Genomic DNA, 27,862 nt, shown 5'->3' with positions numbered 1-27,862 from the left:
ATTTTGAGTATCTGTGCTGATGTAATCTAGCATAACGCTTCTCGTTTGAACAGCCCTTGCCCTATCTGAACTGAGTCCTTCATTTCATATGGCTTGTATGGGCCATACAGGACGGGATGAAACTGTCTTCAGTCATTCAGCCTTAACAATTAAGGCAACACCATTTTAATGATTTATTGTTCTGTATGTGCAACAACAACAAAAAAATATATTTTGTGGAGCAGAAGTATATTTTTCTAGTTTCCTATTCTGTGAATCATCTCATGACCCCTGAGGTTTATTCTGAGACTCCTGGAAGGGGTCGCAACCCCCATGTTGTGAACTGTTGTAGAGAGTGCCTTAACATGTCACTGTCAGGAAGAATAAGATGAATCTACACAGACATACTAATATCATTTAAAGGGTCAGTTCACCTTAACTCTAGTGCTATCCTTGCAGATGACTTTGGTGTCAATTAGGGCTGTGACTATTACTTTCATTACCGAATAAGCATTTGATTATATTCTCAAATAATCGAATAGTGTACAAAAATATAAATAAATTGCTAAAAAGGGCTTATTATAATTTCTCAGAGCTCAAGATGCCATGCCATCTTCAAATTGCTTGTTTTGTCTGAGGATCAGCCCGAAACACAAAGATCTTCAGTTTACAATGATGTAAAGAGAAAAGCAGCAAATAATCACAATGGAAAAGTTGGAACTGGTGAATAATTGGCCTTTTTGTTTGAAGAATTTTCTGAAACTATTAATTTTGTTATAAAAAAAATAGAGCAGTTTAATCTTCTGTTGATTGACATATTGACTATTTGCTTCAGGCCTAGGGTCAATTGTCCAAATGTTGAGATATCGGCCTCTGAGATTTCTGCCGCAATACAATGGAAATAAATAGAATTTAATTTGTGGCGCTATCAAAAGCATAGCTACATCACATTTAGCCTATAACACCCAATAGTAAACATTTCATCACAATGACATTGTCATCGTTATTCTGGATAATCCACAGACTTTACGGACTTTGAATTTACTACTTCTCTAATTTCTACTGAAGAAATAATCGTAAGGGAAACCATTTACACTGTGTTTCTCTGGATCATAAAGAGTAAGCAGGACAATGTTTCTGGAAAGACATTTAAAAAAAGAAAATGTCAGGGCTTTGACCATCAAAAATGAAATTCGCATCACTTCATTGTTTTATTGGGTGAGCTGAGCCGCATTGTGGTGGCCTAAGAGTTAAAGACACAGACCATGTGACTGCAGGGTCCCCTGTTTGAAGACTCAAGGCTGGCTACCTTTGTTGCATTTCATTCACTTTCATTCCTCTCTCTCTCTGCATTTCCTGTCAGCTCTTTATATACAGTTCTATCCAATAAAGGCATAAAAATATATCTTCCCCCAAAACCTGCAAAGTGTACTGGGTTAAAGGCAAAAATTTCAGGGCCGGGTATCTCAAAAGCTGGACAATTTTTAAAAAAAAAACTAGTCGCATGGCGAGATGCCCCTTAGGGTAAATGAGAAAACGTTAGGTTTTTGTACACTTAAAAGGTGCACTATGAGTTTCTGCATGGTTTCAGCGCAATTTTATTTTAGTCTCAAATCGTAGGCATCTCTCCTTGATCCGCTAGCTGCCGGCCTGCCCCCTGAATACACTGTGAAAAAGACCAGCCTCTGGAGACAACACAGGGGTAGTAAACGTCAAACAAACACTAGGGGCACAGGCTGTGCACCAAAATACAACAAACCGCGTTCCAGCCAATCACCGACAAGACGGTTGGGGGAGGGGGGTGCTTTTAGAGCAGCTGCCTTACTTTCAGTGAAAAACACGCACTAACCCCCAACCCCCCCCCCGTCCCCAACCATCTTGTCGGCGGTTTGAGACAAAAATGAAATTGCGCAGAAACCACGCAGGAACTCATAGTGCACCTTTAAAAGCTGAACATTCTCCAACGTACTTGTAAAAAGCAGCTCCCAACGTCACTGTGCTCTGGTATGGACACGTTGTACAGCTGCTTCCGGAACACAGGCTCGTTGTCATTGACGTCCTCCACCAGCACAGTGACTGTCGCCGTGGACGACAGAGCCGGTTCCCCTCCATCCGCCGCCACCACCAGGAACCAAACCTCCATCTGGGTCTCTCTGTCCAGAGCAGCAGCGGTTGTGACCAGGCCCGACTCCGGGTCGATGCTGAACAGGCTCTCCTGGCTGGACTCCAGGATGGAGTACGTAACGTCTGAGTTGACGCCCTCGTCCGCGTCTCGAGCCCGCATCTGGACGAGAGAACTCCCCTGAGGAGCGTCCTCGGAAATGCTGACGACGTACACATCCTTGTCAAAAACTGGGTGGCAATCATTGGTGTCAGCCACCCTGAGGAGAAGCACCATCTCGCTGCTCAGAGGTGGGCTCCCCGAATCGGATGCTCGCACCTTCAACTCGTACAGATCACTTCCTTCCCTGTCCAGCTCTGCGTTCACACACAAAGCGTACAGGAAGTCGTCCGTCTGCTTCAGGGTGAACTTCCCATCATCCTCCTCGAGCGTCACGGCGACCCTCTCCTCCTTAAAGTCGGGGTCCGACACTGAAATCCGGGCGACGTAGTCCCCGATCGCTGCCGCCTCTGACACCACCGCATCCCCCGTCTCGCTGAGAAACATCACGCTGATGGCGGGACTGTTATCGTTGATGTTAAGCACCTTCACGCCCACAAAAGTGCTGCTGTACTCGGGCTGAGCGCCGTCATCTCGCGCGCTGATGATCAACTCGTGAAAGGCCTGCGTCTCGTAATCGAGCGGCTTGTTGAGGTACACCACCCCGCTGCTCTCGTCGATGGAGAACACCTCATTCGGGTCACTCTGCCGCCTGTTAATCTCGTAAGTGACTCTCCCGTTGTCGCCCAGGTCCAGGTCAGTGGCGTGGACCTGACACACAGAGGACATCAACGGAGCGTCCTCGGACAGCGAGGCGTGATATTCGGTCTGGTCGAACACGGGAGGGTTGTCGTTCTCATCCACCACGCGGACATTCACCCGAAGGGTCCCCGTCCTGGCTGGGATGCCGCCATCGAAGGCCTCGATGGCGAGGGAGTAGAAGTCCCGCGTCTCTCGGTCCAGTTTGCTCGTGAGGATGAGATCCAGGCTCGGGTGGTTCTCAGATCCACTGCGATACTCCAGTCGGAATAACTCCCCCATCTCGCTCTCTGTGATCCTGTATCCCTGGGTACCAAACTCCCCCTCATCCCCATCTTTAGCAACCTCAAGCTGAAACTGACTCCCTGGGGGGCTCAGTTCTGATATTTCCAAGTCGACCTCCTCGGAGGGAAACACGGGAGAATGGTCGTTCACGTCCGTCACCTCTAGTTTCACTTTGATCATCTCTCCTGTGAGGGTGGCCGCCACGAATTCATACTTCTCCCTGCTCTCTCTGTCCAGGATCACAGCTGTGGAGATGATCCCCGTGTCTGCGTCTATTTCCAGGTCTCTGAACACATAAGAGTCTCTGCTCTCGGAGATGAAGAACCCAGTGCTTGGCCTGCTTAACACCGCACCCAGATCTCCAACGATGGTTTTGGCGGGCAAACCCTCTTTAACGGACAGCGTCAGGTTGAACACCTGTCCGAAAGACTGCGCGCAAAGCAGCGACAGCACGAGCGTCCCGAGGAGCGGCGTTGCGCCATTGTTGCGACCAATTTCTCCTTTCCACATGGCTTTGAAACTGGTTTTGCGAGTTGCAAGTTTTAGGCTACATATTTCCGTATCAAATGCACAATGCTCAATCACATTTCAGAGCTCCTCTCCAGACAGAAACAGGTACGCGCACCGTGCATTATTTCTCTTTTGCGCACGGGAAAAAAAAATAAAAATAATTAAAAAAAAACAGCCAGCAGTCATTCTCCATCCCAATATTTCAGCAGCTTACTGCGTGATTTTGGAGTCTCGATATCCACACATCTAGTAATGTAAATCCGCTGGGCCTCTTCACACATCCTGGCACTGAGTGGCCACAGAGCAGTGCACAGTTTGAACTGAACACACCTCCTGGCAGGCGGCACGGCCCACGCTGATCGGCTCCATCTGTGGCCCTGATTGCTTAAGATTTAATTAGGCCGAGAGATTACCCACAGTGCCGCGTGCTCAAAGGTGCCATAGTAGCACATGTTATGTTTGACCAGTTGGAGATCATAAAGTGTGTAGAAAAGTAGAGGAACTACAGAAAAAAAAATTAAAAATAACTCATCCAGATTGAACTGTTGTGAGAAAGTTGAGCTCATACAATCTGAGATCCAGCCTGCCTGATATTGGTAAATTGGTTAGAATAAATCCAATAAATAAGACGTTTAAACAGGTTCCATTTTTTACCAAAAGTCCACAAGGTATTGGGCTGGCTCCCTCTACTGGTAAACACGACAACAGCAGTCACTGTGGAATGTTTCTGTAACACGTGAAACATATATTTGAGTTCTGAGACTTTAAACTCAAACTTCTGAGAATAAAGTCAGAATAGTCTGAAATAATGCTCAGAAATAGTTTGAAATTCTGTGGTTGTCTATCACCCTTTGTAAACCTGTGACAACTTTGTGAATATGTAGAAACGACTTGTATCCTTAAATAATTCTGAGAAAAGTGTGCACAGTGTTCATGACATGGAAGTTTAACATGCACCCTGACGTTTAAGTTACTGGTGGCGTTGTTGCCACTATGAAGTTATAGTGGGGAGGTTTCACAGCTTTCAACTTTGACTCTGCACTCAGATGTTCAAAAAGCAGTCCTTTGATAAATAGTGCACATATTATTATTTGTTGATATACAAGCGTTGGTATCTTCATCATTTCACACACTCATTACTGACCCTTCTTTGAGGAAATAACATTAGGACCAGCTAACCAAGATCAGCATAGAAAACGTGATAAATAAGGCTGTAGACAGGATTAGCTTTATGTAAACAATAAGGACATACAAATATAATCTAAAAATACAAACAAATACATTAATAAAAATGGAAACACAATGTCATTAAGTTGTGGTTGCTTTTTACTTTTAATTTCAGTTTTTCTGTAACATTTAAATCATTATAAATGAAAAGGTCCTTGCTACAAACGCTTTGTAAATATATTTCCAAAGTAACATAATCCACCTATTTGGATTACAAATAGACACCAAACATGGAAAAGGTTCAGTCATATAACAGTGCCAATTGTCTGTGTCACAAAGTTTTCTAAATCATTCCAAAATATCCCAGAGAAAATACGCTGAGAGAATAACTTTCCTTGACTAGTCCACAAAAATGACTCCTTGTAATTAATATCAATTAAAAACCTAATAAATGATACGAGGCCTTCCATTTTGCATTCCTTCTTTGGTCACATAGCTCTAGCAGCACTTGGATTGTCATTGTGCAGCCCTCGTTGGTCCTGCAGGGCTTAGCAGCCATCATCCAGCCTCCCATTGGTGCTTGCAAGCATTGTAACCAAGCAACAGATGTAACCATAGCTGTATACCAGAGTAAACAAACAGCATAGCTACCGAGTCTCCCTTTCTCTGGGTCAGTTTGTTCAACAACTCCACAAACTCCACCACAGAAGCTTTGAATACAGGATTGTTTTCTCACAGAGTTGAGTGAAAGAGAGGTAAAAATGCCATCTCATGTTATGCTCTCCTACCAGTGGGATGACCAGGCTCTGGTGAAAAAGATATACAACCGCCTTAAAGAGGATGGTCTGCCAGTGTGGATGGATATCGAAGGAGGGGTGACAGGGAACATAAACGACTCGTAAGTACAGAGCAATCCTAATCATTGATGGGATAAATGAAATGCATGAGTTATAACTCTGTGTGCGTGTGTGTGTGTTTTCAGGATGGCTGCAGGTGTCGAGGAGGCTTGTGTGATTTGTCCATTCATGACTCCAGCTTACCAGGCGTCCCGAAGCTGTAAGAAAGAGCTCAACTACGCAGACAGCAGGGAGGTCCCGGTCGTGCCGGTGATGCTGGCCAACGACTGGGAGGCCAGCGAGTGGCTGGGGCTGATCACTGCAGGCCTGCTGTGGGTGGACTTCAGGTGAGGAGGCCTTTCAAAGAGGACAGGGGACACCACTTCATCCCCTCGAAAGGTTAAATGGATCAAAAACTGATTTTGGTACAAAGAGAGTATTTTAGATATTGCATTATATGCACGCAATGAACATCTGGGGACGGCCTCTAGCTCACCCGGTTGTGTGTACGCCCCATGTAGGTATGGGTTCCTTTGCAGCGGTCCCTTGCTGGGTGTCATGCCCCCCCCACCACCTTTCCTGTCTATGTCTACTTAAGTTACAAGCACAAGGCATGAGTTACGAGTCAAAATTTGTACTCGTAAATCACGCCTTGTGCTTGTGACTTCAGTGTCGCACAGGAACATAGGAAACGCGTGCGTCTGTCGCTCAGACTCGGTGAAACCTTACTGATAAAAATATTCCCCCACAAATTTGAATTACACATGCACGAAATGATTCTACAGCTACAAAACTTGTTTACAAGCAAATTATTAATGAGCCATATTTGAGCCCATAGATACTGTATTTTACAACTTACTATCAATGGTTTTTTTTTTTTTTTTTGAAACGCAGAGAACGACGAGGAGCACTTTGAGATGCGTCTCAGGTCTCTGGAGGAGGAGATCATGTTTATCGCCGGTCACCTCCTGGAAGTTGAAAAACCTGCAAGAGAGGAGGTGGATCTGCCAGAACCATCAAAACCCCATCTGAAGAAGAAACCGGGACGAAGATTTCGCCATGCGCTCTCAGACCTCTACATCTATGACTTGGGTAGAAAACCGATATGAAAAGCTCCAAAAAGATCCTTTTAGGATGAACAGCTGTACAAAACCCAAATAGCAATCTGAGCCTTGCAGATTGAAATTAAACTACATAGACGTCTATTAAAACGTGTGTATGTGAGGCAATCTTTTGTGTTGTGATGTGATTTTACAGGTGAGCAAGATGAGCAGTCAACTGGTGACACCAGAAACACAGTGGCGCTCAACCAGACACTTGGAGATCAGTGTTACTGGGTGGAGGTTAAGGGTGACGGCTGTAAGTACTACAGGAACGCGGTCACCGACAGATACCTGGGTTAGTACACAAACTGATCATTACCGAACAAAAGAAACTGCATGTATGTGAAAAATTTACTTTTTTTTTTATTAAACTGAGCAAAATAAAGTTCACATTGCAAGCCAGAAAAAAAGGGCACCGTTGTTTCCACGTCTGTACAACTGGCAATTTCAGGACAATACATTTTCTTTTTTCTTCTCCCAAACAATTTTTGAACACACCGTGTCTGTCTTTCTGCAGGGTTTGACCCCAGCAGCGAGCAGGTCCACTCTGAGGCCAGTCCGTCCATGTCTGAGGAGTGGCTGCTGTTGGCGGATCAGACGGACCAGAGCCATCAGAGAGCCGTCGTCATCAAGAACAAACACTCGGGGAGGTTCCTGGCAGTCCAAAATGGCCACTTCATTGGACTAACATCGTACAATGAAGACTGCAAATGGTTTTTAGAATAAAACGAGACAATTTAACTGGATTTTAGAATGTGGTTGCTTCTGTCAAAGACACATTAGTTATAATAAAAAAAAAAAAAAGCAGTAACAAGCAAAACTTGATGGGTGTATCTACAATAGGAGGTTTGGTAGAAATAAAAACAAACATTGTTACTGTGACAAGATGAACAAATAAAAGAAGCGTTAGAATCTTTTTCTCTTGAGGATTTCTGGTTTCCAGTTGACTGGATGGGTTTCTTCTGTCTGCAAAAAAGAAAACAGAGTTGTCAAATTATCTATCTGCTGCCTGAAATATACACTACCGGTCAAAAGTTTGGGGTCGTTTAGAAATGTCCATTGCACTCCATTACAGACAGAATACCAGCTGAGATCAGTTGCATTGTTTTTTTAATCAGGGCAGCAGTTTTCAGATTACATTATGTGCTTACATAGTTGCAGAAGGGTTCTCCAATGTTTTCTCAGTTATCCTTTTAAAATGATATCAGATTATTAAACAGAATGTGCCTTTGGAACATAGGATGAATGGTTGCTGATAATGGGTAATGTAGATATTGCATTAAAGATCAGCAACTTCTTTCTACAACAGTCGAGAACCCTTTTGCAATTATGTAAGCACATAATGTAATCTGAGAACTGCTGCCCTGATTAAAAAAACAATGCTACTGATCTCAATTGGTATTCTGTCTGTAATGGAGTGGAATGAAAATGTCTAAGTGACCCCAAACTTTTGACCGGTAGCATATATAAAATGCACTAAAATATGAACCGACTATACACCTAATCATGTAACTTACAGCCGTGTCGTCCTCTTTGTATACTTTAATGGTCTTGTCAGCCTCGGCGGTGATCAGTCTACTTTCTGAGTTGTCGAACATGCAGGCAAAGATTCCCGACTCGCTGTCCAGAGATCCAGGCTGCACAGCTGCATGAATCCGCTGGAAGTTGTAGCCTGTCCTCCAATCCCACAAGTGGATGGTTCCATTGTCGGCTACAGAGAGAACAAACAATGTGGATGATTGATCACAAGTTTAATGCGCTTGTAACTCAATACTGTAAATCAGCTGGATCATTAAGTCAACATTAACCCTCATAAAACTAGATCATCTATTATTAAGAATTAAAAGTTCAACATTTTCTGTAGATAACAAGAGACAGTGTAGCTAGTTCTGAATACCTCCAGACACCAACACGCCATCAGAGTTAACAGCAAGAGTGTTGATGATGGCATTGTGGCCCGACAGGTTCTGGATGAAGTTGCCATCTGGGAACATCCACTGCTTGATGTTATCGGCAGAACCGGAGGCAAAAGTGTATCTGTAAAACACAGGAAATAAGATGACAACATGTTAAGAACATTATGGTATAATGGGTGGATTACAATCCCTCGGGTCAGACGTGTTCATGCAATACTCAAAAAGGGCTTTGACTGACGCTCATTTTTTGTTATTGATTCATGTTCCAATTAAGCTCTGGAAAAAAACAAAATAATAATAAAAAAAATAAAAAGACAAATGCCCATCACAAGTTTCCAGTCTTCAAACTGCTTATTTTGTTTTAACAATTCAAACTGCCAAATATATTTGATTTAATGATACATAACTGAGAAAAGCAACATATCCTAAAAATCCGAAAACAGCTGAAGTTTAAAAACAGTTAGCCAAATATCCAACTGATTTTGACTATGATGGACTTATTGTTTCAGGATTACGCTTAACACCAACTAATAAAACAATATAGGTTAGGATTGGGTAGCCTCTCATTTCCAGACCTTTCTCCACAGCCCTGTGGAGGAGGGTCTGGCTAGTCCACACAGCATTCTGGGATGGGAGAAAAACCTGCTCTGTTTTATTGGCATTTCTTTAAACTAGTGCTGTCAGTTAAATGCTTTATTAACAGCATTAACGCAAACCCATTTTAATGGCGTAGATTTTTTTATCGCAAGATTAACGTTCTTTTTGGCCTAGCAAACGTTAGAAAAAAAAAAAACACACCGGATCTAGCTAGACCGGAAACAAATCAACAGGCACGCCACACACACTTGTTTGGGCTTGCGAGCCGGCCAAAGAGTAGTAGGCCAACGTTACGTTTTGAGTGGATGGCGAGCGCGAGATGCCGAAATGGATGCCAATAAGAGCGCAATGTCTGGAGCGCTACAAGGCAGAGCCTCTTACTGGCATGGATGCCTGTCCCCAGGAATGGTATTCCACACATGAAGGGGCACACAGTGAAATGGCCCGCCTTGCACGGAAGTACTTAGCAACACCAGCCACATCAGTACCTTCTGAAAGGTTGTTTTCACTGTCTGGGCATGTTGTACAAAAGAAGCGAGCTTCCCTGTAAATGTCAACAGGCTTGTCTGTTTGAGTAACTGGCTCAAAGCAAAGAAGTAGTATGCTTCCATTTTATTGGTAACCGTTACTGTTAATTTTTTCTGAAATAAGAGGCTGGGTTGATGAGCCTCTGGTGAATAAAGAGCAGTAGCCTGACTGCTATGTTCAAAGCAAACTTGAGAAAAAGAAAGTATTAAGCCATGGTTTAACTGCACTATAGGCTGAGTCCTAGTTTACCTTACATGTGCACTTTGTAATTTGATTTTGTATCGCCCTGTTTTGATCCCTTAGAAAGGGCTGTTGAAGGGGCTGTTTGCTGACAAAGTATTTTTTTCACCTTTTTATTGATGGACAGTGTTACATTGTGTGAGAGATTATTTGCTCCAAGTGTGAATGTTAGTGTGAAATTGAACACTACAGTATATGCCAATGTTGTTTTCAATAAAAAAAAAAAATGTTGATAAGAGCATTAAAAGTAGAAAAGAAAATAATGGGACAGAAAGAAATCAAGGGACATTTAGAATAGATAAAAATGTGCGATTAATTAATAACTATGACATTAATGCGATTAAATATTTTAATCGTTTGACAGCACTACTTTAAACCAATCACAATCTTCACGCAATAACGGTGCTTCTGCAAAATAGCCTCGGGAAGGAACTTGTTTTGATGGAACATGTGTACGTTCAAAAGTTGTTTTAGTTGTGCAACAGAAAACTCAGATTGGACAGATAGTCTAGCTAGCTGTCTGGATTTCCCCTGCAGAGATCTGAGGAGCAGTTAACCATAGTCCTCAGAAATCGAACGGAGTTTAGAATTCCAACACAAAGAAAGCGGAAGGTGACGGACATCGGGACGAAATGAGGGACATCCGGCGGATCTTCCGGCGGCAACGCAGCAATCCCGGAAATGAGTTGTCAAGGATATAGACTAAGGGTTGGGTAACTTACTGTCTGGGGTGCAGCGCCAACGTTCGGACAGACTTCTTGTGGTTGGTCAGAGTTGCTCTGGTTTTTCCAGCAATCAGATCCCACAGCCTGATGGTTGAATCGTGGCTGCCTGCAAGAAGTTAATCAGCTGAGGTGAAAAGTTGAAGACCAACCAATCAGCCATAACTTTAATGATTATACAGAAGAATAGTTGGTTAGGAATTCTTGACATTGCTCAAAAATAAAAAAGGTATTTACCAGTGATGACTTGTGGTTCTGCCGCCTGACATCTCACTGTGGCCACAGTGTTGGTGTGGCCGGTCAGTGTGTGCACGTTAGCTTTCGTCCTGATGTCCCACACCTTCATTGTCAGAGAAGAAATCCAATTAGTTTGATTACTTAATCCTGCAGAGGCCTAATTACTTACACATCATATTCCAAAAAATATCAACTACAGACCCCTGATGGAAGGATTGTCTCTCTAAACATCGGTCCATTCGGACACCTTTCCTCCTTCGTTTTTTTTTTTTTTTTTTTTTAAGTGGGAGAGATGAATTCTATTTGAACTCAGGTGCACTGCCCACCACACAACACCTTACTAAGAGCAAGTAAAAATGCAGAATGAGTAGGTTGTTCATTATCTAACTATTCTCCCATTGTTCAATAAATGCTGCATAAGGTGACAGATGCAGACATCTGATAGCCAGAAGTTATTCATACCACGGATAGGGCTGGGTACCGAATTCAATGCTTTTTAGTCACCGACCGAACTGCCTCTGAAGTATCGAATGTTGAAAAATGCCTCGTCATTCAATACCCAATTTCAATCCCTAAGGAGTAAACCTCATCATCGTCAGTGAGCCAATGAGAATGCAGCATGCTTCTACCCAGATCTAATGTTTGTGATTGGCTGTTTAGCGTTTACACGTCGTGGAGGCATTCAGGAAAAACTTGACGTTACACAGTAGTAGTCACGTAGTAGGCACTGAAACAGAAAAAAAAAAGATTTGTGCCGTAATGTTGTAATTTCTTTTTGTTTTATAAAATTGGTATTGAAAAAAAAAGTATCGTTTAGGAACCGGTGTTGATGTCATGGTATTGGTACTGACAATTTTTTTAGCGATACCACAGATACTAACCACAGATAACATAAAGAGCTTAACACAAACCAAAAACAAAAAAAGTAACCAGGAGCAGACCAGACAGGATGTTTAGAAAAGAATTCAGAAACTGGAATGAAATGCTTTTGGACAACGCTGTTGCCCGAATCTCAAAGTGTCTAAAACCGTGTCCAGCAGTCAGGTCATTTTCACATCCATGTGACTTTTGTTTACATGGAAATGAGGAAAATGTAAATGAACAAAAAAAATGTGACTAGTAAAAATGAGAAGCCTTTCTTAAAACATAAACGGAACCTGTAGAGATAAATAATTTCTACGTTGTCATTCATACATTTAACAGCAAACGTGCAAAGTACGAGCTTACCCTTGCTGTGGCATCTCTGCTGCACGTCACCAGCACGTCAATAGTCGGATGTAGGTCTATATCGTACACGGCACTGAGGTGTCCGTGGTAGTGCCTGATGACCTAATACACAGATCCACAATGTCAGGAGAATGTAGAAATACTGTACATCAAATCAACTGAAATGTCCTTTTTATGGCCCTTTAAGACTTTAAGTGAGTCCATCCCATTAACCTGCCTCTCATTACAATGGCTGACCTTGTTGTACTCCAGATCCCAACACTTGACTTGCTTGTCCTCTCCACAGGAGAACAGGTAGGGGCTTCGATTGCTGACCGCCACCCCACGCACTGTACTGATGTGTCCAGTCAGGGAGAGTTTCAGTTTCCCACTGGCCAGATCCCAGATCTGTCAAGACAAACCACACGAGAGTCATACTATGAGAATTATACAACATTTCTAGAACTAGTGTCTCCAGAGGGCCATCTTGGAGTGGCAGGAGGACGGACATTATCAGAAAAAGGCTGCAGTTGTGGATACTGAAAAAAAAGTTATTTTGTCATTGCTTATGGGTCCAAAAGAAAATGTATGATATGTGGCTGTTAACAGCAGAGTGTAAAATAATGCTGCTATCAACCATTCTGGATCAATAATAATAGTATATAAATACTAAAAATAATAACATTATAATATAATTTACCAGGGTAGGTGAGGGGAGAACAGAATACAAAATCTTAAAAAAAGGTGCTAAGACATCATACGTCATTTTCTCTTTCAACCACATCTCAGTTTTGATCAGTGTGTTAAATGGGACCCAAACAGAGAACTTCATGACAACTGAGCCAACTTCAATTTGCCGATGAAGACCACAAGATGGGACTGAAAGCTCTGGGAGATAGAAAGTAGACATTGAGTTTAGGATTACTTTGTCAAACTGCTGTTCCCACGTCAAAAAGGAGCTTTCATGCTAATCATTTCTTGTTTTGTATTGTTCTTATACAACAACCCAATCAAAAAAGGATGAAACTTCTGGATAAAATTTTTTATTATCGCTGATGTTTTATCCACAGAAAAAACTAAGAAGTGAAAATGATTATTTTAAGCTTTACTCACTTTTATGGTTCTGTCAGCAGACCCAGTGACAAACCACTGATTACCCGGCTCCACGGCGATGGACCTCACCCAGCCGAGGTGACCACTGATGACCTATCAGATAAAACACACTACTGTTAAAAAGAACCCAGAGGACACATCCCAGATGCCTCACTTTGGCATCAGCGTGTCCACTATATCTACAGATAAAAAGGAAAATATAGCATAAAAAAGGTTAAAAAATAAAATTAAAGTTTAAATGAGTTGTGGTTACCCGGAACAGTTTCCATGGTGGATGCCACTGGGGTTTAGGCATGGTTGGCGCTTTCCTGGCGAGTGTAGAATTTCTGGTGCCGCCTCCCTCCAAGAGTGACTAAAATAAATACATAATTAATTATGCACTCTGCACATCTTACAGCGATTTTACAGCAAGAGAGTAGGGCTGCACAGTAGATCTTTTTTTTTTTTTTTTAATCGTCATCTTGGGCAATATATACATGGCGTGAAAGACAATCAGATATCAGTAGAAAACTGCACTTTAAAATGTAACTGGCCTTTTTTTGTGGTGCCTTTTACATTCAATTCAATAAGTTCTATTCTTTCCAAAATAGAATGTTAGAAATTATTTCCTTTCATTCGTTTTAAATTAAACAAGCAATTTGTAAAAAAAAAAAAGCAGCAGAACTGAGTACACTTTAATATCTGTTCATTTATCGCAAGTAATATCTTAATCGCGATATTCAACGACCTTTTCAGATATTTCCCTCATATAGTGCAGCCCTAGTGGAAATACGCTGCAACCTACCACAGCAGTCGACGGAGGGTGAGATCTCTCCGCTCCTCCTGCATGTCGATGGATGTCACCGACACTGGCAGCAGTGCGGCTTACATCCAGCCTAAAGTTCAACAATATGAATAAATTGTGTCAAAATCCTGAAAGTTCTGAAAATGTACCTCATCTTGAGTCATTATGCTAAATGACTACCAATAACTTACTCAACTGAAACACTGTGGAGGGAAAAAATATGTTTACCTGGCTTGTGAGGGTGGCAAGGCCAGCGCCATGGAGTGGATTCCTCCCTCACTTGGATTCCTGTGCATCGTTGTGTCAGCAGTCAAGGCTACTCCTATTGAATGAAAAATACTTGTATAAAACACTAGAATAATGCTGATGCAGTTCATTGACTGGGTTCAGAACAAGTAGATGCATGCAATTAAAAAGGAACACACCGACTTATTGGGGCTTATTCACCGTATCCCCCAGAGTTAGATAAGTCCATACATACCCTTCTCATCTCCGTGCGTGTTGTAACTCTGTCTGACGCCCCTACCGCTAGCCTAGCTTAGCACAGATCCTGGAGGTAACCAGCTCCAGCTAGCCTACTGCTCCCAATAAGTGCCAAAATAACACCAACATTTTTCTATTTTGTGATTTGTACAGTCACAGGGTGTATAAATAACAAGGTCACATGAGACACAGCCGTCTTCTAACCGTATATAAACTGGGAACTATATTCTCAGAAGGCGAAGCACTGGTACTTGGGCGGAGTGATATGCTCGCAGCACCTGAGAAGCCCCGGGGATGAGGAGCAGAGAGTAACAACGGTGCTTTTCAGGTGTTGCGCTAATCACTCCGCCCAAGTAGCAGTGCTTCGCCTTCTGAGAATATAGTTCCCAGTTTGTATACGGTTAGAAGATGTGACCTTGTTATTTGTACACACTGTGACTATACAAATCACAACAAGTAAATAAGAAAATGTTGGCATTATTTTGTCACTTATTGGGAGCAGTAGGCTAGTTGGAACCGGTTACCTCCAGGATCTGTGCTAAGCTACGCTAGCGGTGGGTGCGTCAGAGTTACGACACGCACGGAGATGAGAAGAACATGTCTGGACTTATCTAACTCTGGGGGATACGGTGAATAAGCTAAAGTCCCAATAAGATGGCGTGTTCCTTTAATAGCACAGTACTTACCAGGTCCAGAGGGATAAGCATGTGTCCCGGTGATCAGGTAGTCTGGGTCATCCCCTGAAACATAAAAACAAAACACCTCAAATGAGCTAGTTTTGGAGCATTAATGTTCAGGATAACAACAAGCAATTATCTTAAATTAAACCAAAATAAATGACAAAACTAAATATTAAATACTGGGCTTTCAATAACATCCCTTCATTGAGGTTTTCTCTATAAATAACTGTTATCAAACTGAGGGTAAAATGTAGTGTTTGTTTCATCCTCACCTGGCTGTGTGTAGCTCTGGTGGCCTAGCATACTGCCAGGAAGAGCCATTCGGTCTTTCCCTTCCTTCAGGACAGGCATGTGTAAAACTGCATTATAATCCGCTGTCATTTTCACACTCATCTTCAACTTGTGGCTGAAAATACACAACACAATAACGCATTATTTTCTCCTTCAAAATCACTCATGTGCTCCCTCTACTTGGCAAATTAGCATAATTTATGTTTGACATAAAAGTACAAATACTACACGGTTCATTGCTTTGAAAGGTTAGGTAAGAAGTGAGCAATATGTGTTAAAACGTCTCTCATGGTATGGTATGAAAACCATATAAGATAATACCGATATATATTAAAAATAACTTGACCTATTTTTGGTTAATCTAGTAAATGAAATACCTGACAAAATCCATGTAACATTACTTTTTCACATTAAGATTTGATATTACCCTACAGCAGTCTCACGATGTATTCCATTAAATATCGACTGACCCAATATTTGACATGCAATTCAATATATATATATTGATATGTATTAATATTAAAAATGTCAATGACAATGAATTTTAAGGATATTGCCCAGCCCTGAGTTTAAGTGCCGCCTAGCTCTTATAAGCCGCCTTGCAAGACCACTTACATTCTCACATTCTTTGGTCTTAAATTACAAGTACACAGACATTAACGTTAAGGCTTACAGAAAGCTGAGAAGGGAAGTATTTCTCTGCCCATTGTCCCTTGTTACACGCTTTAAAAAAAATTCAAACAGCTAGTATAATAATAATAATAATTTCGACAAGCCTAAAGATGTGACATTTATCATTATCATGAAAGAAGTAATACATAAATCTTCACTGTTCTTTTCTTCCCCCTCACAGTCACAGCACAAACTGTTGCACCTAAACTAGTCAAAGCTGGACTAGATTAGCTAACACCTGTAGACCAAGGGTAGTTCTAAACCCATTTTAAGGTTTGTATACTTGTACAAACAAAAGAAAAACAGTTCAAAGTGCTCTGCGACAGCTAGTAATGAAAACTGCCTTAATGTGGAATTACCTTTCCTCATCCTGTGCGACGGATTTCGCATGGTCGGACACAAACATATCATGCGTCCTTTTAAGAGACCTGAAGACCAAAGTGTGGACTGAGTGCTTCTGGACATCCTGTAGAAGAAAATAGTTATATGTAATACAATTATAATTAAACAGAACAAAAACAGCACTGTTTAAAATTACTCTAGCCTTGAATGAGAGTTATACAGGCAAGAAATCGTATCGTAAACGTAACGCGATTCAGCAATTAGCCGGGCCCGTTGTGTGGCGCTTTACTGGGAGCAAAAGAAAAAGCTACGAAAAGACGTCAAACATCGGCTTACCTCGGCCATTGTGGTGATATGAACACGGATAAAGCACCACAACTGAAGAAACTACTTTTTTTTTAGGATTATTGTTCGGTTGCACTCAAAAATATATCACAATCCTGAAAACATGACCATCACCACAAGTCGACGACGACCGTACGCCCCGGAAGTAAACAATACAAACAGCAGCTAGCAGTTTGTCTGCGCCACCTATTGGTCAGGAGGTGTAAACCAATACAATTCTGCAAGACATCCTTGGATCATACTTGGATGCATTATACAGTACATCCATGATTATTAAAAGAAGCAAAGATAAGCTTTACAGTAGACAATTTACTTGGGGATGCAGCATGGGGAATGCGTGTTAACATTATTGAATATTTGAAGGAAACAGGGTTGTTAAACTTAGTTTAGTCTGTCCTAATTTTGGTTGGTTGATTTTGCTGGAGTTTTTTGGTTTTGTTTCATTTATTTTATTTTATTTTATTTTATTTTATTATTTTTTAAATTCTCCAACTAATCTACTGTTCCGCAAGCCGGTCGGGTGGGTGGGAGTAATGCACCTTAAGCTGTTTGCCAACCGCCAACATCAGAAGAAGAAGAAGAAGAAGAAGAAGAAGAAGAAGAAGAAGAAGAAGAAGAAGAAGACATCCATGATTATTAGACCTCATCATCAAGACATCAAAAACAAATAATTGTGTCAAAAACCCTGCTCCAGTTCCTCTTGCACCATTCCTTAATTTCTCTCCACTCTCTTAACAGCTTCAGGATATGGTAACCCCTTTACATCTCTGACCATATTCAAATTATTTCCTTTATTTTCTTTGGACACTGTGCTGACCCCGCATGGAGATTTCCCTCCCAGTGCAGCCACTTTGCTTCCTCTTCTTTTTCTTGCACTGCTCCACGGAGCAATTGTCCTTCCCACACCTTCTGACTCTTCTACATACTGCATTGACATGTCCATACTCCTCGCAGAAGAAACATCTGAGAGGAGCTCCCTCATATGGCCTCACCATGTAACACACATACTCATACACATACTCATGATTCACTTTTCCCGGCAGTTCCCCTTCAATAGTCAAACACACCCCTTCTCGGAGTCTTGTCTTTGTGCCTTACACACAAAAACAAATAATAAAATAGATCTTATTTGTCATTGTGCTTTAAACAGTACAAATCTGTTCATCACCTCTTCAGCAGTGTGCAACATAAAAGTACAAGCAAATAACTAAAATAGAGAGTTAAAAAAAGTAAATAATAAATAACAAATAAATAAGTAAATGCAATTCAAGTAAAAAAGTGTTTGTGAATAAAAGCAAATACAAATGAAAGCAAAATATAGGACAAGCGATATAAAAAGATATATGAAAAATGATATAAAGAGACCTAAACAGTACAATGTTAAGTGTGCAGTGTGTTGTGTGTGTGTGTGTGTGTGTGTGTGTGTGTGTGTGTGTGTGTGTGTGTGTTGGGCAGTCTTTTGCACAAGATGATGTATTCCTGAAATGACATTTTGAATTTTCACTTATAATCATGTCTGTATATTGATACAATGAATGTGACTTGCAGTGAGCATAGGCCAAAGTTTGGTTTCCCTGCCTTGTGTATCCAAGCCATGTTTGCCTAACAGAGAGTACATTGATCAATGGTTATCCAATCCTTGTTGGCAAAATTATTTTTACCTAGTTGGTGCAAAGTGTGTGGGTGCCCATGCTGCGGCATTGTAGAACTATTACCAAACAATCTTGTTTCGGACTAAAGTTCTTCTTGCAAGTTTGACTGTAAATATTATGAGACCAATCTCAACTTTAGGGACTTTGAGGAGTGAGGGGGGCTGCATATCTACCTTTTGCACAATTATTCCTCATATTAGGCAATGCAAAGGCATTTGTTGTTTGGCACAACCATCTACAACGAACCAGATGGAATTTGGACTCCACATGTCGTTATTGAGGTGAGTGTGACAAGTACTAGACAAACTGTCCTAATGTGGATCAAAATAAACTTGGCAACTGTGACGCTCTGATAAGAAATCTGCCACAATAACTCAGTCCCAGAGTGGTTTTGGTCTCCTGATTGATCCTGAAAATTCAACTATAGGCTAGGGAGACCGGGGTTGGTTGTCACACTTCTTACTCTTGTGTGAATTGCTCATCATTAAAACATCTTTCAATAGTCATTCCTACATTAAATGAAAGCTTAAGGCCTTGCCTTGAAATTGGTATCCCTTTTATTTTCACAACTCATTGTGGGCTACCAAGAAGTAATTAACCATCAAAGACACTGAAACATTGTGACAACTAGCCCACATCTCAGGGTGATAAAAATGACAAAATATCTCCTCACCTTAATGTTTTGTGTGTGTGATGACAGGACAACTGTTTAATATCAAATAAACTATCGCAGTGGTCTCTAGTGTAGCTGTAATAAGCTGTGTGGCAGCACAGCCTATTACAGTAAGATGAACATTTCTTTAAGGAAGAATAATTTTTCTTTTTTCAAACCAACTACAGGGAAGCAAGCAAGCAGTTTGTCTGCGCCACCTATTGGTCAGGAGACTCTATGACAAACTCGTAAGTTTTAATAATTAAATGACTTCTAAAATCCATACTGGGACATATTAAAGTGCCTGTTAGAAGTGCTTTGAGGATCACTGCCTTGGTCCATATTTTTTAATTATTCATTTTGTATAGAGAATAGGCTATAGATGGATTGTGTTTTGTTGCTTATAAAGCAAATTGGTTAAGCCGTGCTGCTTTTAAACTTGACATTTAATTTGCTTAAAAGCTACCGTGTATATTCAGATCACTCATTAATACACTGTTTTTTCATGCTTGTGAGTGTGTGAGTGTGTGTATGTGTGTGAGTGTGTGTGTGTGTGCATGTGTTCAATCTTTAAGAATGTGACCTGGCGTTCTGAAAATTGAAGTGAGATCAGAAAGCTAAAAAACACCCTGTAGCTCAAAATGTAATCCAAATCACAGGTTCTGTAATAAATACTAAATTTGTGAACTTTAATTATTTTAATAGTTGATTAATACTGCATGCGTCACAGTGGTGTTGAATATATTAGACAGCATAAGCAAATGAAGTGGACCCATTCTTTACATGTAGGATGGTATTTAAGGTTGTACACAGGTGTATATTTCCAGTCACTATGTACACTACGAGAAATATTTAAACGTTTTGCAGAGTTTTTTTCAGATACATTACATTCAGACATTTTGTCTCCTCTCCACATTTTACAGAACAGCTGCTTGCCATAAGGACTTTACTACAGAACCTTGTGTCTCCAGGCTGGTGGCAACTGAGTCCAAACTAAGACTGTCCAATGAAGTAAGGACCATATTTGGTTAAGAAAAGACATTTATTTAGTGCTGAAAACAACACTGAAGACGAGAAGGAAAATGTGAACATCAGTGTCCTGCTGTGTTGTTATCAGGAAAACACGATGCATGCATCACACCCAGACTCATCATTAACCCTTGTGTTTTCCCTGGGTCAAATTTGACCCGTTTTCAAAGTGTTTTATATCAGAAATATGGGTTTCTTACAACCAAATTGCCCAAAAATAACTTGGATGCAGTTTGACAAACAGTTTGACAAACAACATTCTTCACAAGGTAAAATGAATGATTACTTCCATTGAATTTTGGGTGTTTTATTCAATTTCTTAGCATTTGATATAAAAAAAATGGTTTTAAAACAGTATCCTGACTGAACTTTGACATACACCAGTGTGTGATCCACTCAACATCCTCAGATTGCAACTATTAGTCAAAATAATTCATAATTTCTGCTTTTTCTAAACTCAAAAATTAAGTATAATGCCATTAAAATTAGGTTCATTGACCATGAATTTAAAAAAAGCATTGACAAAAGCGACAAAAACGTCGGAAAAAGTGCCAAAAAAAGTTAATTTTCAATTTTGACCCAGAAGGACAACAAGTTCACGGTTGACAGAAAAGACAAGGGTTAAGTAGGACATTTTCCACGGAGGCATATTTCATTGAAGGCGGTTTCAGTGCTTAACTGCAGCCTAAACTGAGCATTGGCATATCAGTGTACTTTGTAGACATATCAAAGGCCAGCCAACCCTTTCACCCCAGCCTGCTGTCCACCGTCTGCTGTGATGCGGGTGAGGGGAATGATCTTCATGGTGGTCTCCTTCAAGGAGTACCAGCGGTCATGCCATGTCACCCAAATAATACCGTTGTCATAGCCAAATTCACCTGCGTCCTTTTCTGTGTACGTTCCACCTAGACAAAGAGAACACAAACAGGTCAGAGGTTATGTTTAGATAACAGTTTTGTCTCTTTGTGTGTCTGTGAGGGCTACTTGTTACTAAAACCATAATTGCAGAACCTTAAACAGCTCAACAGATCATTCAAAATGAACACCAATGAAAGGATTGGGCACTGGTTTCAGCCATGCAGTCTTACCCTGGTAGTATTTGCCGTTCAAATGTGCAGCGTGACATCTGTTCATCCACCAGCCGGAGCCGTCCTGCCCAGCACAGTTGCCGTCATACTTGTCATTGTCCTTGTCGAAGGTACTGAACTGCATGCCATTGTGGGACGTGTAGAACTTGTCACTGGGATCATCACCAAAGTCAAAGCCATCGAAGGCGTCTCCAGCATCACCGGCAAAATAGTAGCCGTATGTTAGACGGTACTTGTCGACCTCTGGTGCAACTCTGAACATGGTGTAGTCGGCATACCTGGAGAACGGAGGCCACAGGGAGGAGTGGAGGATTAATATTTAAGTTTTTGGTCACTTCTGTCGAGGCATACTTGTCTTCTTCAAAGGAAAACCTCATCACCAGGGTCATGTTTGCCTTGTCAGCTAGCCCCTCTGCTCTCCTCTTACATAATCTGTTATCATGTGAGTGTAGCCTACATACCTTTTGTTGCCCTGCCAGTCGACAAGATCTATCCTCAGCACAAGCGGGATGGTTGCAGTGGCCGTCAGGAGATGCATCTTCTCGTTACCGAGCCAGAACTCTGTGGTGTCATCTGGTGAGAGATAGCCAAAGCCCTCCTTGTACTGGATCCAGTCCTTGTGGAAGTCCACGCTGCCATCGCGCCTCTGTGGACAGGAAAAAGTGATCAGTGTCCGGGGGCAGGGGATGGTCTTTTGGACTTTCCTCATATTTTATGTTAACCTTTCCTTGTCAAATGTATTAATTGGTCAATTTCATACATAGCAGGCCTCTTTATCATCACATCTAATTTATCTAGCCAAGAAAGTTTGGCAAATTTTTTCCCAGGTTGTACTTGTATCCATACGAATTATCCTGTGCTTGAAGACATTAAAGAGCAATTTCCCTTAACTTCTCAAATAAAGCATATACCCTCTGTATGACTGTGAAGCCGCGTCCAAAGCTGTCAATCTCACAATAGACCAGGAACTGCTCAGGGGCTTTCGCTGGCTTCACATAATAAAGACCACTGGAGGTGGCACCTTTGTTTGCAACATCCTGGCAGTCTGATGAAAGAAGAAGAAGAAGAAGAAGAAGAAGAAGAAGAAGAAGAAGAAGAAGAAGAAGGAGAAGAAGAAGAAGAAGAAGAAGGAGGAGGACAGTTCAACGTTAATAAATGTCACAACAAAACCTAATAAAAGGTCTGTGTGGTTTACTCCAGACTGGTGCTGTTAATAAAAAACAAGAACAAAATAATTGATTTTGACACATTTGTTCCTGTTGTTGGATATATGTTATGTATTATTTAGAAATAACTTATTTGAAATAAGGTCACAACAAACTACATCTAGAATTAATCTGTTTACCTTGCATTGATGCACCATATTGATTTTAGTCTCTAACTAAACACTGAACAAGGACACTGGTGGTTGAGCTGATTGCGAAACCTCTTGTGAAATGGTATTGGCCTCAGGGTTTGTTTCCCCCCCCCCCCTTACCTGTTCCTGTGACAGGTTGGATCTCAACTGAGTCTTTGCAGGGTTCACTGCATTTCTGCTGCAGCTGGATGGAGAGTTGTTTCAAGTCCGACATTCTCCTCTCGTTGGATGTAATTAAGTTCTGAAGATCGCTGGAAAGAGGGAAGCAAAAATGCATTGTACAAGATATTTTACACAATAGATAGGAACAAGAAGATATGACATAGAAGCAAAACGAACAAATCATGAACCAAACTTGGAAAAATATGTTAAACATAATTAAATATGAGTGGTTTTTTTGTTTTTTTTTATGTCAGGAGTAAGTCTGAGTTCCTATGGGGGAAAGAGGAGTGGGCGGAAAATCGCCACATGATCTGTGTTCAGTCCTAACAGCGTGGGCGAGGAGGGTTGGAGTGCATTGACCTGAAGGTGTGGAAAGACCGTTATTTTTAACATTTTAATTGAGTTATAGTCATTATTTAATGGGTAAGAAGCATTTTCACGTTTAAATTGGAGTAGGTTGAGCAATTTGATATATTTTACATACTGTGTTTAATCTACAACAATGCATCATTAAACTGTTCATTTGTTAAAAAAATAATCTGCTAAGTATCTAGTAATTTCATCAGTCAAATAAAGGCTTTGAATTGTTATAAAAGGTACAATATTTCACCTCTGTAATGGAGTGAAATAGAAGTATAAAGTAACATACAATACAAACTTGTTTGAATAGTTGCTTTGCACCACTTGGTATGAAGGTTTCATGTCAGATGGTATAATTTCAGTGTTAATGGTAACTTACAGAATTTGCTGTTCCTGTGTGACGATGGTCTTTTCAAATCGAGCAACGTCATCCAGTATACTTGATGACTTTTTGTAGTAGGAGTCTGAAATAAAAAAGTGATTGTGTCAGTAATGATCTCAACACACAACTCAAAAACACAAAAACAAACAGGTGTTGACCAAAGTGCTTTACATAGGAATTTTAAATGAGTGTAACAGACGAAATGATCTAGGCATAACAATAAGGGGACTCAAACGCAGTTGTATAAAGATGGCACCAGATGAAGTGTGTTACCTGGCGGGGAACTCTTTTGAGCGGAAGCAACCGAATCTTTCATGTAGACAGCTGTTTCATCGGCCTCCTTGGTCAAATTAGCAATAATGTCAAGTTGCTCTTGCATATGGTCTAAATCCTTGTCCACTCCTGGCATATACCTCAGCATGTAATCAGCCACTCCACATGTCGTAGGGCAGTACAGTCCCTGATTACAGATGGGCCAAGTACAAAAACATTGATGATATTATATATACATACACAATCCATATATGTGTGGATACATCAAATCTACACAGCACAAACTATTATTATTATTTGTAACTTACAAAGCCGTCATTCACGTTGCATTTTGCTGCGATGTTGTCTCCTCGGATTTGCTGCGTAAAAAAAAAAAGACAAAAAGGTTTTAGATGTTTGTGCTCGAGAAAACTGGGTCAGTGAAAAAGCTAAATTCAGTGACTCACTGCTGATGAGATGGAGAAAAGTAACAGAAGTCCTCCTGCCGTTGCGAGAAGTGACGAGGCCATGTTGCTTTGGCCACCAGTTGTGGACTTGCCTTCTGTGGAGAATGAAGAGCTGCTTGACTCTGTGGGATATTTATCTGAACTAGGCCCTCAGGTCAGTGTTTGATAAAGGGTTCATATGCAAACATCCCACTCACTGAGTGGGGACAAAGCTGTGACTCAAAACATACAAAAGAAGTAATTTCCCAGATTTGACGCTGTTTGTGATTGAGAGCTGCAGTTGAGGTATCAGAACACAGCAAAGTGATTTTACCAGAAACTGTATGTTTGTGTATAACCTAGTACTGGTAATGATAAGGCAAGTCTAAAGGAATGGTGACTCAGCTTTGTATATTGCCTTTTCTAACAAGTACATGACGACATTTTATTCTATTATACTTGGACTGTCAGTGAAAGAACTAGGTCAGGGACAGAGTTGATTTTTTTATAAGATGAAAATCAAAGACAAATGACAAAATTAATCATTTCTTAAAAAACATAATGTCACTATAGCAAAATGAGCTGTAAAACATTAACATCAGTGTGTTGTCAATAAAAGCATTCCCTACAAATGCTAGACAAACACAGCAACACAACAGAAAACACTTTTGACTTTTGAAAATATCGTAATAGTAGCCTACAATTTTTAAAATACGGAAGCCCCCTTCTGCCAGTAAAAGAAAGAAAAAGAAAAATGAGAACCCAGGGTCACTCAAAATTAAGTAAATTAGTAAGTCAATATGATGAGATTGTAAGTTGACCTTTTGTCCTAATTTTGAGATAGTAAATCAAAATTATGAGATAGTAAGAAAATAAGTTAAAATTTAAACGTTGGAAACTATCTGTCCAAGAACAAAATGTCGGACTACCAACATGCAATGTTGATTGCTTTTAACCAGGACCCCGATTGTTCCTTTACTTTAAATAAGTCATTATTATTTCAACCTTGAAGATGAAGGTCTCCTTACCTTAACAAATCTTAAGCCAAACCCCAATGTTTCCCTTATCTTAACCAAGGCACCAATTTGACTTACATAGTCAAAATTCTGACTGACTCTGACTCTGAAATGGGGGTTCCATACACATATATAACTCTAAATCAGGCTGCTAGGCAGGGCTGTAGTCAAGTCCACCTTTGTCGAGTCCAAGACCAGGACTAGTCAATATATATATGATGCAGCCAGGCGTATACCAGGCGACCAATCTCAATGCCTGTTCTAGATGGAGTTTGAATTAAACCAATACCGGTTTTCTGAACGAGGGCGCTTCATCAATGGTTTTGTTTTGAAGGAGAAAGTTACTTTAGAACAAAAGCATACAGTGCTGGACTCGGTCGAGACCAACTAGAATATATGGCGAGTCCGAGTCCAAATACCAACGAGCCCAAGACGAGTCCGAGACAACAAAAAAGGGTCTTGAGTCCGAGACCGGACTCAAGTACTACAGCCCTGGTGCTAGGCATTGTATATTAAATAGCAGATACAGTACTAGTTGCTACTGTGGTAGTTTAGGTATGAATAAAATACAATAGTTTGCAAAAAATTGTTACATATTCTTCTTATGTGCCGCAGTTTGACTGATGTGTTTACCTCCTATTTTAAACTGCACTGGTAGGTAAAACCACTAGTGGGAGTGGAACCACAATAAACATACCTGGTTAAAAAACAAACATACACGCAAAATGAAGTGGAAAAATTATTGAGATCTCTTTGACTGTTTGCATCCATGTGACAAGAAATATTTAAAAAATAATGTCCCCAAGAAGCTTAATCCGACTTACAACTACAGTTAAACAAAATTGGTATGAGAAAATAAATGTAATCCCTCTCTTCGATATTAAAAAATGAATAAGAAACCTTTATAAAATTGTTCTTCCCAGACAGTTTATATTTGCTATTACAGTTTGTAGTTCTTTTCAGAGGAGTTTTAATTTGATTCCTGCAGTCTGCTGGAAAATTAGCTCCAGCACATGTTTTCCAGGCTTTAGAAGCACATGTGCAGCTGAGCTATTGTTTACTGAAGTGGAGCAAGACAGAGATACGAGACCGATCGATGGACGAGAGCAGAGAAAGAGAAATCTCCTCAGTGTAACTGATGAAGACAGCTAATGTCATCTCATTTATGGCATTAAAGCCTAACTCTCGCCAAAATGCAACCTAGGGTCTTTTTGTGAATGTACCCGAGTCAAACTTCTGTCAAGCGTCACTTTTAAGATTGAACGTATTTTCGTTTTCGGTCAAATGGCCTTTTGAATGGGAGTGCTAGGGGCACTGCTATGATCTCATCAAAATCGCTACTTTTACAACACTAAGAAGTCTCGACACAACATGAAACTTTGCTAAAAGTATCACCAGGGGCTCTACACATGAAATCCAGCATTGAGAACATTGTTTGTGTACACAGACACTTTTTGACTGGCAAGATGGCAGCGAGCCAAAAAAACAACTGCTAAAGTGAATTGTTCAAAACCTCTCATTTTAGTAAACTCTGTGTACATTAACAATGTTCTCAATGCTCAATATTTTTGATTTCCTCTGTCAAACTCTAAACATGTCAGTTGATGGGGAAAAATAAAAGTAAAGGGGGGAAACTTCCGAACAATTATATTATCATTTTCAAATATGTGCAAAGCCTACCAAACATTAGGCAGGTGGTACGTATGTACTTTACTGTATGTATAGTGATATTTTAAGGTCTTTTTTCATAGGTTGTTTTGTGAAGATAAACAATAAGTCCCACTCAATCCATCTGGAATAATCTCATTAGGAATGTTATGCTAATCTGCATGAAGGGGTGAGTACGTTCAAATAACATTTTCTTGACGATTCTACAATACATTTGTATTGTTTGTTTGACTGAGGAATGTTTGCAGTTCATTCCATACTGTTCAAGGCCACTTTACACTGGTCTTATCACTCCAATATTTTGCATGCTGCACAGTTAAACTACAGCAACAAATGCATGTAGTTTTTAGATAATAGTAAGCCTGACGGTATTCTTCAGGGTGCTGCAGGCAAACTCTTTTTTATTACAATCAAAACAAACGGTGGAGGTAAATGGAACACAATAAAGCTCAATAAGGCTTAATCTGTACGCCCCATGTTGATATTAGATGATACATTTTACCTAAACTACCTCTGGGTGACCTGGTTTTATTTATGTGGAAAAAAAACAGGCCCAGGACGGATATAAAGCCTTGCTGACCTGAAAATGAACTGCCAGGCCCATGAACCTAAATAGTGCTGAACCTTTGCTGAACTGGAGTCTTTGTGAAGAAACACCAGATGGAAAGTCTCTTTCTTTCCTTCTTTCTTTCTTTCTTTCAGTGCCATAAAGACACAGGCACTCTCTGAACACTGTGTCCAGGATGTTAAAAACATGCTTTTGGGCTGTTGTTTATATTGATGCATTCTGACATTGATGCCAGGTTGACATTCTTACATTGTGTGTACTGTATCAGGAGCCA

The 27,862-nt window shown here is 40.7% G+C and overlaps 4 protein-coding genes across 4 annotated transcripts in view; 1 reads left to right on the top strand and 3 right to left on the bottom strand.

The window, feature by feature from the left end:
• dchs2 (dachsous cadherin-related 2) overlaps positions 1-3,728 on the bottom strand; it is a 40,097-nt gene extending 36,369 nt beyond the window's left edge. Inside the window, exon 1 of the mRNA XM_039798433.1 lies at positions 1,949-3,728. Within this exon, the coding sequence (XP_039654367.1) occupies positions 1,949-3,694 (1,746 nt within the window). The 5' untranslated portion in view covers positions 3,695-3,728. The remainder of the gene's footprint in view (positions 1-1,948) is intronic.
• On the top strand, positions 3,702-7,604 carry LOC120557822. The gene is made up of 6 exons (XM_039798458.1): positions 3,702-3,799; positions 5,653-5,759; positions 5,844-6,044; positions 6,584-6,789; positions 6,955-7,095; positions 7,318-7,604. Exons 1-6 carry the CDS (start codon positions 3,758-3,760, stop codon positions 7,524-7,526), a joined length of 906 nt encoding a protein of 301 aa, XP_039654392.1. The 5' UTR covers positions 3,702-3,757; the 3' UTR covers positions 7,527-7,604.
• Positions 7,586-17,110, bottom strand: plrg1 (pleiotropic regulator 1). The gene is made up of 15 exons (XM_039798445.1): positions 16,948-17,110; positions 16,629-16,735; positions 15,579-15,712; positions 15,313-15,366; positions 14,372-14,465; positions 14,144-14,234; positions 13,613-13,711; positions 13,360-13,452; positions 12,505-12,654; positions 12,268-12,369; positions 11,041-11,143; positions 10,804-10,912; positions 8,698-8,837; positions 8,318-8,511; positions 7,586-7,766 (listed from the first exon to the last, which is right to left on the bottom strand). The coding sequence occupies exons 1-15, from the start codon at positions 16,954-16,956 to the stop codon at positions 7,707-7,709; spliced, it is 1,539 nt and encodes a 512-aa protein (XP_039654379.1). The 5' UTR covers positions 16,957-17,110; the 3' UTR covers positions 7,586-7,706.
• A 3,173-nt stretch (positions 17,111-20,283) lies between these two features.
• fgg (fibrinogen gamma chain) lies at positions 20,284-24,517 on the bottom strand. Its single transcript, XM_039808648.1, has 9 exons — positions 24,358-24,517; positions 24,220-24,270; positions 23,912-24,098; positions 23,636-23,720; positions 22,855-22,985; positions 22,289-22,422; positions 21,839-22,023; positions 21,378-21,655; positions 20,284-21,194 (listed from the first exon to the last, which is right to left on the bottom strand). Exons 1-9 carry the CDS (start codon positions 24,418-24,420, stop codon positions 21,016-21,018), a joined length of 1,293 nt encoding a protein of 430 aa, XP_039664582.1. The 5' UTR covers positions 24,421-24,517; the 3' UTR covers positions 20,284-21,015.
• Positions 24,518-27,862: the final 3,345 nt, after the last annotated feature.

Source organism: Perca fluviatilis, chromosome 1, assembly GCF_010015445.1.
Source record: "Perca fluviatilis chromosome 1, GENO_Pfluv_1.0, whole genome shotgun sequence".
NCBI lineage: Eukaryota > Metazoa > Chordata > Actinopteri > Perciformes > Percidae > Perca > Perca fluviatilis.
Note: the sequence above shows the minus strand (reverse complement) of the source record. Positions and strands in the feature narration are given on the sequence as shown.

Coding starts and splice junctions, on each gene's coding strand:
- plrg1 (XM_039798445.1), bottom strand. Junction 12,370..12,504: donor GGGATCTGGAGTACAACAAG/GTCAGCCATTGT, acceptor TCTGTGTATTAG/GTCATCAGGCACTACCACGG. Junction 7,767..8,317: donor ACAAAGAGGACGACACGGCT/GTAAGTTACATG, acceptor TCTTTTTTGCAG/ACAGAAGAAACCCATCCAGT.
- LOC120557822 (XM_039798458.1), top strand. CDS start 3,758: ATGCTCAATCACATTTCAGAGCTCCTCTCCAGACAGAAACAG. Junction 3,800..5,652: donor TCCTCTCCAGACAGAAACAG/GTACGCGCACCG, acceptor CTCTCCTACCAG/TGGGATGACCAGGCTCTGGT. Junction 6,790..6,954: donor CCTCTACATCTATGACTTGG/GTAGAAAACCGA, acceptor GTGATTTTACAG/GTGAGCAAGATGAGCAGTCA.
- fgg (XM_039808648.1), bottom strand. CDS start 24,420: ATGGCCTCGTCACTTCTCGCAACGGCAGGAGGACTTCTGTTACTTTTC. Junction 21,656..21,838: donor GACTGGCAGGGCAACAAAAG/GTATGTAGGCTA, acceptor TCCGTTCTCCAG/GTATGCCGACTACACCATGT. Junction 21,195..21,377: donor GAACGGCAAATACTACCAGG/GTAAGACTGCAT, acceptor CTCTTTGTCTAG/GTGGAACGTACACAGAAAAG.